Source organism: Myotis davidii, unplaced genomic scaffold (assembly GCF_000327345.1).
Source record: "Myotis davidii unplaced genomic scaffold, ASM32734v1 scaffold88, whole genome shotgun sequence".
Lineage (NCBI taxonomy): Eukaryota > Metazoa > Chordata > Mammalia > Chiroptera > Vespertilionidae > Myotis > Myotis davidii.
This window is the reverse complement of record NW_006300377.1, coordinates 4,890,760-4,899,588: the sequence shown is the minus strand read 5'-3', so window position 1 is coordinate 4,899,588 and position 8,829 is coordinate 4,890,760. Positions and strand designations below refer to the sequence as shown.

General features: G+C 51.0%; 1 protein-coding gene across 1 annotated transcript in view; it reads right to left on the bottom strand.

Annotated features, from left to right (window-relative positions):
• Nucleotides 1-1,198: 1,198 nt before the first annotated feature.
• CSMD2 (CUB and Sushi multiple domains 2) overlaps nucleotides 1,199-8,829 on the bottom strand; it is a 495,158-nt gene continuing 487,527 nt past the window's right edge. Inside the window, exons 66-71 of the mRNA XM_015572780.1 lie at nucleotides 7,855-7,920; nucleotides 6,261-6,422; nucleotides 4,661-4,773; nucleotides 3,276-3,363; nucleotides 1,761-1,899; nucleotides 1,199-1,591 (exon numbers count right to left, since the gene is read on the bottom strand). Of these exons, the coding sequence (XP_015428266.1) occupies nucleotides 1,432-1,591; nucleotides 1,761-1,899; nucleotides 3,276-3,363; nucleotides 4,661-4,773; nucleotides 6,261-6,422; nucleotides 7,855-7,920 (728 nt within the window). The 3' untranslated portion in view covers nucleotides 1,199-1,431. The remainder of the gene's footprint in view (nucleotides 1,592-1,760; nucleotides 1,900-3,275; nucleotides 3,364-4,660; nucleotides 4,774-6,260; nucleotides 6,423-7,854; nucleotides 7,921-8,829) is intronic.

Sequence of the window (8,829 nt, the reverse complement as noted above, 5' to 3'; positions counted from 1 at the left end):
CACAGGCTTCCTTCCTCTCGCAGGGCAGCCCTTCTTCCTGTGCTGCCCCCATCAGGGCACAGCGGGCTCCTCTCCAGGGCGTGGGAGCAGAGGGCGGCTGGCCGAGGGCCCAGGTCCAGCAGCAGCAGACACGGGCAGAGGGACGGACGAAGATGGGCACTGGGCACTGGGCTCAGGGAGCTACTTCGGTGCCCTGGAGAACTGGGAACAAACAGATCACACCAGAGTTTGTCAGACAAGAGAGGCAGTGAGCGTGAGGGGCGGGGAGCAAAAGGAGGCAAGAGCAAAGCTAAGAAGGAACAACGGGGAAAGAAAGACAACTAGTTGCCCTGACCCTGATCTTTGATTTTTAGTCTTCCTAACCGAGATGGGGTGCCGGGACCCTACCTCCCCACAGAGAACATTTATTTTCCGGATGTTGTCGTTTCCCAGGCTGGGCCGACCTGTCCGATACACACAGGGGACCCAGGGCCTAGGGACCACCTGCTTTCAGGGGCCAGGGAAACGTTTTAAATTTACTTTCAAAATCAGAAGGAAAAAATGAACATAATAATAATGAATATTCATAACGACTCCTGCTTGGATGGTACGCATCTTTGTAAGAGCTGTAAAGTATCACTTTTCATGTATACAGTTTTGAGTGAAGGAACGGTCCATGAAAGTCAACACAGCCCTGCCCCTGGCCCCTCCTCACCGACCCCATCGGCCGCCATGATTTCCCTGTGTGGGGTTTTTATTTTAACTTCAGCTGTTCTTGTCCAGGCATCACTGGAATTTGTGACCCCATCATTCATTTTAAATGTGTATGTGTTCACAGTGGTTTTATGCCCCCAGTCCCTGAGCCAAGCAGCACCGCTCCGTTCCAGTGCTGGGCACGCCGATGTGGGCGGAGGCTGCTGCTGGGGAGCTGTGGGTAGGGCGAATGGTCCCAGGGCCTGGATTCTGTGAGGGGCAGCACTGAAGGCTGCCCAGCCTGGCAGCCGCCACCCCCGATGGCCCAGGTGGCACCCAGGCACCTGAGACCCAGCGGAACCCCCGACGTGGAGCGGGGGTGGGGTGTGTGCAGGTCATGGGCCATTCTTGTTTTTGTCCTATACTGTTCAATAATGCTGCAGCTCCAAGTGCAGAGTCATTACCAATCTCCTGAAAGGCCTGATTTATGTTGTCAGAGATGTCACTTTTTATTTTTTGCTTTCTGTTTGCAAGAGTTCTGAGGAGGAAAATGTCAAGACGGAGCGTAAAGATGAAACCTTAGAACGATTCTGGCATGTTAAAATGGTCCCACTGGAATCATTTCTCCTCCTTCGTTAAGTATTTGCTCAGGGTGGACGTTAAAGGATGCACGCTCAGGTCCCGGTCCCTCCCACTCCCTCTCACCGGCTGCTGGCGGCGGGGCTCTCGGGGGCGGTGGGGCGGCAGCAGGCCTGGGGGCTATACCGCTGTACACACTGTGCTGACTGTGAACTCCGCCTCGGTGGCCATGATGTCTGTGGGCTGGATGTTGCGGTCGTACATTGGGTTCTCGAATGTGGCCCGGACATTTGTGTTCTCGTGGCCAGCATAGCCATTGAACGGAACTTTGGGTCTTCTCCTGGGAATGAGAGGGAAAGGACAGACTCAGATCTAAAGTCGGACAGAGGGAGAGGGAGGCAGCGGGAGGGCAGGGAGGTTTCAGGTCACCGCTCAGGAAAGCACTGGGTGGGCTGGGGCCGGGCGTGTCTTGTCGCCCTCCCGCCCCGCTGCCTCCTTCCTCCCTGTACCTGTGCTTGTAGAGATAGAGCACGAAGCCTGCAATGATGAGGGCGATGAAAGGCACCAGGATTGCGGCGGCCACCGAGCTGCTGTTGGAAGCAAAGTGGCGGCCGATCGATTCCGGGTCTGACTCCAGCAGCCTGAGGTCTGCAAGTCCCAAAGCATAAACCTTAGGTCAGAGTCACAGCCTGGGAGTGCGGCCCCCAGCGGCCACCATTGGGAAGTGCGGCTGCGGTTGGCTAGGTGCCTCCTCCTCGCTGCCTTCCACACACACACACACACACACACACACAGACCTTCCCGGGAGAAGGGGCCCACGGGGGTTGGTCAGATCGTATGTGAGGACAGCGTTCAGTCCTGGGGGAGCCAATCTGCGGGAGAATCTGAAACTGTGTCACAGAATAAAATCTTAAAAGGGGGCAGCCCTTTAGAAGTTTTGAAACTTTCTGGGCCATAGAAGCTTTGGGCTGTGGAACTTTATAAGAAAGTGAAAATATGAAATGGATGCATGAGGACCTGCTCTGGGGCCACTGAAGTTTCTGTCTCTGGAAGGGCTCCCCTCCTTTGCCTGCCCCTCCCCCCACAAGACTGGGGGGCCCAGAAGAGCGCAGTGGGACACCCTTGCCGCCTGACTGAGGGGCTGAAGCTCCGAGAGGAGACAAGGAGTCTGCTGTGGAGCCAGAATCAGACCTCAGCTTCCTGAGGTCTCTCCGTGTTTCAGGCTGAGGGGTCAGGCATGTGAAGGGCCGCTGCAGGGAAGGGAGTGCAGCTCACGGGGGCAGAGCTAAGAAGAGCTCTCGGGAGGAGCGGGGTGCAGTGGGCAGAACGGGGAAGCCGATTTCCACTGAAGACAAGGGAAGCTTCCTGAGGGCCAGTGCTGTGACAACACGCAATGGACTGACTGCCTTGGCAGGCAGGGGTTCCGGAGACAGCACCGGGACTGCCTCCCAGGAAACCAGGACCTCTCCCCCCATGAGCCCGAGGCTCACACCCAGAGGCTCTGGGTCAAAGCCAGTCGCTGGAGGGAGGATGCTGGGCACTGATGGTGTGGAGCATGCAGGCTAAAGATGACGGGAGCAAGGGAGGGAAGCCTCGCTGACACTCCGGTTTCTCATCTGTAGGACGAGGATTGCAGTGCCAACCTCTGTGACATGTGGGGAGGAAAGGACAGCACGGGTGAAGGCACCCCTCAGGACCCCACGTCTCAATGCTTAGGGATGTCTGGGTGATGCCCGAGGGCTGGCCAGACGGTACTGCAGGGGCCTGTATTTGAGACCCAATGCCCTTAAGTTGGGGGCCTTCAGCTCAACAGCTGAGCGTGAAACTGGCAAAGGGGAGTGCATGATGTGTCCTGGTTATTTCTGGAGAGGTGTTCCACAACTTCCATCAGCACCTCAAAGGCGTCACTCATCCAGAAAGGGTTGAGAACTCCTGTCTTAGATTGCTGATTACCCTCTACCCCATATACACATTTCTCCTCCACACCCATGAGCTCATGCTCCCAGGGGACAAATGCTAGTTACCAAGTCTTTGAAAGCCGAACTGCCCAAAGCCGTGGCCCTTGACGGAGCCTTGGTAGATGAAGGTGCCTCCAGAGGACTCTGAGGAGACCTGTGTGGTGGGAGCAGAGAGCGTAAGCTGGGGGGCGTGCCAGCAGGAGATGGAAGCCAGGCCAGGGACACACTCAGAGACATGTTGCCCAGACACAGACGGTGACCCTGACCTGCACAACCAGGCCTGGGAGGAGCAGACTGATGTGCTGGGGGAGGGGCGGGGGCACCAACTGCTTGTAGGAGGCAGGGAGGCGTTTCTCTTTCCCACTGGCCAAGTCATTTAATCTGTGGCTCCAGTTTCTCATTTATAAAACAGGAATAATAACAGTACCTACGTCTCAGGGTGGCTGTGAAGATTAAATGAGTTAATATAGATGAAGCACTTATAGCACTTAACAGGCCCTAGTTAAGTGTTAGCTGTTCTTGCTGTGATGAAAAGCTGACTTAGAGCACCCCGGGACAAGCGAAGCAAGATTAAAATGGACCCAGCAGACTTAACACACTTTGGAGAGTTCATCCCCGTTCCATTAGCTATAATATTTTTGGGGGGCAATTGGGGACATAACTCCTTCTTGTTCCCTCTGTCACTTGCCTCCATGAGGCTCGTGTAACTGGCACAGACAGACAAACACACTTGTCGGAGGGCAGAGCTGGTGCTACTGGTGTACCTTCCCACGCATGCTCTTCCCCAGGGCCCTCTGTCTGTGGTGCTGACCTCCTCTTCTGTCCCCTTGAACACACCCTGGGTGACACAGACGCGGGCCAATGGCTGGCTGCCATCCTAGGCAGGTGCTCCAGCTGCCCCTGGCCCCCCACAGCCCCATTCCTGTCTAGCCTCTGGCCTGCACTCCTGGCTTCATCTCCCAACTCTGACCCCGTCCTCTAACCTCTGGCACCTCCCCTATGTCTTAGTCTCCCCGCCGTGCTGAGTCACCTACCATCTGCATCCTTAAATGTGGGTATGTTCCAGGTTCTCATCCGGGACACCAACTTCTCCCAGCTCCCACCACCACGCCCTGGCCTTCAACTTGCTTGAATTCACTGTATACCGCTGACCTCCAAGTTCCTCGCTTTTGGATCTAACATCAGAACCTACTCCATCTCGCTCAGATGCGCTGACCCTCTGGACTCCCAGCCTCCTGGCCCTTTGTATCTTTGCCTTTGCCCATTTCACTAGCCAATGAGGTCTCCTTTGCTCCCTGTTCTGGCCCTACGGAAAGCCTCCTCCCAAGTTTCCACGTGGATGCAAGAGTTTCCACCCTCCCCTCACCTCCTCTTCCCTGGCAGTGGCCTGGGAATGGGATGGGCCAAGAGTACTGGGAGTCCAAGGACTGAGTGAGATTTGCTCAACTTACATGCCCATCTAGAGCCCAGTGATCATCTTTGAACTTATTCACAGAGATCTCCACAGGCCCTGTGATCTGGTAAACCTGGAGTCGGAGATGGAAATCTTCTTTCTTGTAAATTCCTGGGGAAAAAAGTTCAGAGGGTGCACTTGAGAGATCCAGAGAAATGTCAAAACCCAAGTTTGTGCGTATGCGGGTGTGAGAGTCTGAATGGGATCTCACATGCAGATGTTGATCTAAACACTCCACGAATTATTAACTGTAAGCAGGCAAGTATGGTGCTGCTGGGGAGTTGGTGTAGGCTGTGAGTCTGTGCAAGAATGTGCATGGGTGTTAATAAACAATGGATTACTGGCCTGTGGCTGGGACCCTGTTTATACATGCATGTGTGAGAATAAAGTGAATGTGGTTTTGTATATGTGAATGTATCAGTTAATGTGTTGGTGTGCCTACAATTCAGTGCATGTAGGAATGAATGAGTGATGTATCCGAGGTATATGAATGTGTTTAGGACTCTTTTAGAGCTAAAGAGTGAATGTGACTGTTTGCTTGTGTTCGTGTGTGTGCATGAGTGGATGTGAGCGTACACTGTGTATTAATGTGTGCATCCCTTCACTCATCATTCATTTGTCTATCCATCTATTCAACAAACAGTTTTTCTACATATTTAGTTGTTCTATTTATAGAAGGACTGAAACTTAGGGAAATTTTAGAAAATGCAGGGATACATGAAGAAAAAAACATCACTACTAATCTCATTACTAAGAAACAGCCACTGTCAACATTTTGGTTTAATGACTTCCAATTTTCTTTCTTATAAATAGGATTTTTTTTTAAAAAAAACTGGAGTCCCATTTTAAAAGCATTATCCTGGGTGTATTTCTTCCAAAACTGACATCATCTTTTACCCAGTAGATATGCTATAATTAGTATGGTCCCCCCTTTTTAAATATTTCCATTTATGTACTATGAATAGCCCTGTAATACGAAAATCCTTTATTTATGAGTGTTTGACTCCATCCATTTTTATTTCTTATGATAAAGATTTTTAATGAATGGACCCCTTCATTTTCAAGGCTCTTGATACAAATGCCACCCTGTTTTCCGGAACTGTGCTATTTTCAAGTTGGACCAGCACACGACCAGTGCCTTCACTGGACCATGACCAGCACTAAAGTTTATCACTTAAAAACATCTTAGTGGGAAGAGTAGAATGTGATATTTTGTGTTTACTCTGATTTTTTTTGATTACTGATGAAAAATACTTTTCTCTTGTTTACTGGCTGCCTATATTGTGGCTCCTGGGTTCTCAGCCCCCGTTTCTGGTTCCGTTTTAGGGATAAGAGTCTTTTTTCTCTTTATTTCTCTGGGTCCTTCATATGTTCAAGTTATTGATGTTTGTCACCTTTGTCCCTGGTGTTTTTATCATGTAAACAAAGATGAACAGACACTTCCTCTTCCCCCTGCCCACCAGACAGGTCTGAGCCTCCCAGGACAGTACAATGTAATGACAGCAGATTCATCCTAGCGAAGGGCATGTGCCCGCCTGCCCTTAGCAGCCCTGGCTTGCACAGAGGGTCGGGGGATGGGGGGGGGGGCTACTTCTCACCGGCCAAGTGCAACTCCACGCCGCTGTGGTCGATCATGGTGGCATTGACCTTGCTGCTGACAACCTGGAAGCCAGTCACCCTGAGCATGGCTGGTTGCTTCTTCCCCTGGTACTCATAGGCCCCTTTCCAGAGGGAATTCTTGGCAAAAACATCCCCAGGAACTAGAGGAGTTGAGAAACAGACATGAGAGGGACTCTGATGTGTGCTGGTAGACTTGAGACCCCCTGATGACGGACCCCAGTTCAGTGATGAGATTGTTTTCTCAACCTCTCACCCCGGGGAGGGTGGTGCAGTGCTCGGACCTCTTGCGATCCTCGTGGCTCTCAGGGTGAATGAATGGAGGGCAAGGGAGAGAAGGTGGATAAGAAAAAAGGAGAAAACAAGAAAGGGAGCGAGGGAACTAGAAAGAAGAGAGAGAAAGAGAAAGAAGGGAGAAAAGAGAAGAAGGGAGGAGGCTGAAAAGACGAAGAAAGGGAAAAAGAGAAATGTAGCAATATCGTGTAGCAGATAGGACTCAGGCTAACGGAGGCAGACAGATCTGGATTCTCATCTTGTCTATAAATTACCTGTTGTTTGGTCAAGTGTAAGGGCCTCAACTCCCTCACCTGCAGGCCACACCTGCAGTTCTGGAAGTGGGGGCCACCCCACCTGCCTCATCAGAGTTATTGTTTTGGGGTCAAGTGATCTAATGTTGCAAATTGTACATCACAGGATGTCAGGCACATAAAGCACCCGATGAACGATAGCTATTAAAACTGTTACTTATCCTGTAATGATTCTCTGCGGCACGTGTTATAATCCCTCTTCTACCGAAAGATACACTGAAGCTCAAGAAGTGCAGCCCATTCACAGATGGTCAGTTCCCAGAATGGAATTTGGATTGAGTCTTGTTTCCTGTACAATGCACGTACTAACTAATATCACTGCCGGGTTCCGAAAAGCATATGATGGTGCATAATAACTGTGCACTGGTCAGGCAGCAGGCCTGTAGCTCTGCGTCCCGTTCTGGTCATCGCACTTGGGAAGAACCGACACCTCTCTTAAAAAGAGAATCACTCCCAGGGCAGGACCTGAGTCTGTGTCTAGGACAGTGATGGCAAACCTTTTGAGCTCGGCGTGTCAGCATTTTGAAAAACCCTAACTTAACTCTGGTGCTGAGTCACATATAGAAATTTTTTGATATTTGCAACCATAGTAAAACCAAGACTTATACTTTTGATATTTATTTTATATATTTAAATGCCGTTTAACAAAGAAAAATCAACCAAAAAAAGTGAGTTCATAGGTTCGCCATCACTGGTCTAGGACCACACACTGGCTGGTGCTGTCCCGGGAGCGGGTGTGGTAACCAACAGCTCCAGAGCTCGAAGATCTGGACGTGTTTTTGGAAAACCTTGGACCCTTCTTCTGGATGAGACTTTTGCTCTCTGCAGGCTCACTTCCTCCTGAAGTCTGCCTGGGTTGGGAGGTGGGAGGGGAAATCAGTTTGAATCTACAGATAGTTTCCACTGTGTACTCAGAAACTCATGTGCGTGTTTCTGGGTGACTGGGTGAAGGCACCAACATGCGTCTTGAGATCAGGCCCGTACACACCTGAGGGCTGGGTGAGCGGCGGCTCCCGGGCAGGGTTGATGGGTCTCCCGCTGGGCCGGACCTCTGCTGGGGAAGGAGAACGGGAGGAGACAGGATCAGCCCCTGTCTACATTCTGTTGGAAAACATGGCCGCCTCTCTGGCATCAGGTCAGTGGCTGCTCTGAGCTCTTGCTTTGGACTTACCCTCTTAGACTGGAGGGGGGCTGCTTTGAAGGCGATGCCTCTCAGAGGATGAAATGTAAAGAGTTACACATTTTCCACCATATCAATCACAGTCATATTACACAAGGAATTTGGATATCATTACACATAACTCCTTATTACCATATTAAATAACAGGATCTACCAGCAAGTCTAGTAACTATCATCATCTTGAAGTAGTCAGGAACATAAACAGTATTTCATGATCTGAGTAACAACTGCAATCTATGAAAATCTGTGATTCCTTCTGGTGACAATGTCATTAGAATTGCTAACACGGCTCTGGGCTTTGTCTACCTTCTGATGAAAGGAAATGCTACACTTCAGCAAGAGGGAAGGATGTCTATCTTCTACCCACTGCACAGTTCCCCCGAGTGCCCCATCGAGGACCACAGGTTGAGAAGCCCTGAGCGGGGCTCTGCTTCCCTCCCAGATGCCCAGCACGAAGGAGGACCTTCCACGTCCTCGCCCCTAAGGGGTTTCAGTGGAACGCCTTCCTCCCGTGGAGCGGTGATATGAAGACCCAGAAGCCCTCCCAGCACAGGCAAGGCACGAGCTTAGGGCCTGAGGCACAGCGAGGTTCAGATTCCAGCAGTGCTACGTAATGAGCGTGCAACCGACCAGTTATTCCACCACTCAGAGTCTTCGTCTCCTCCTGCTAACAGACACCTCACAGCTCTATGCTGGACAAATGAGGTTGTGAACATGAAAGTCATGGTCAGTAAATGTTAATGTCTTTCCTTATTTTGCAGAGAAAAATCTGCCTTGTCACCA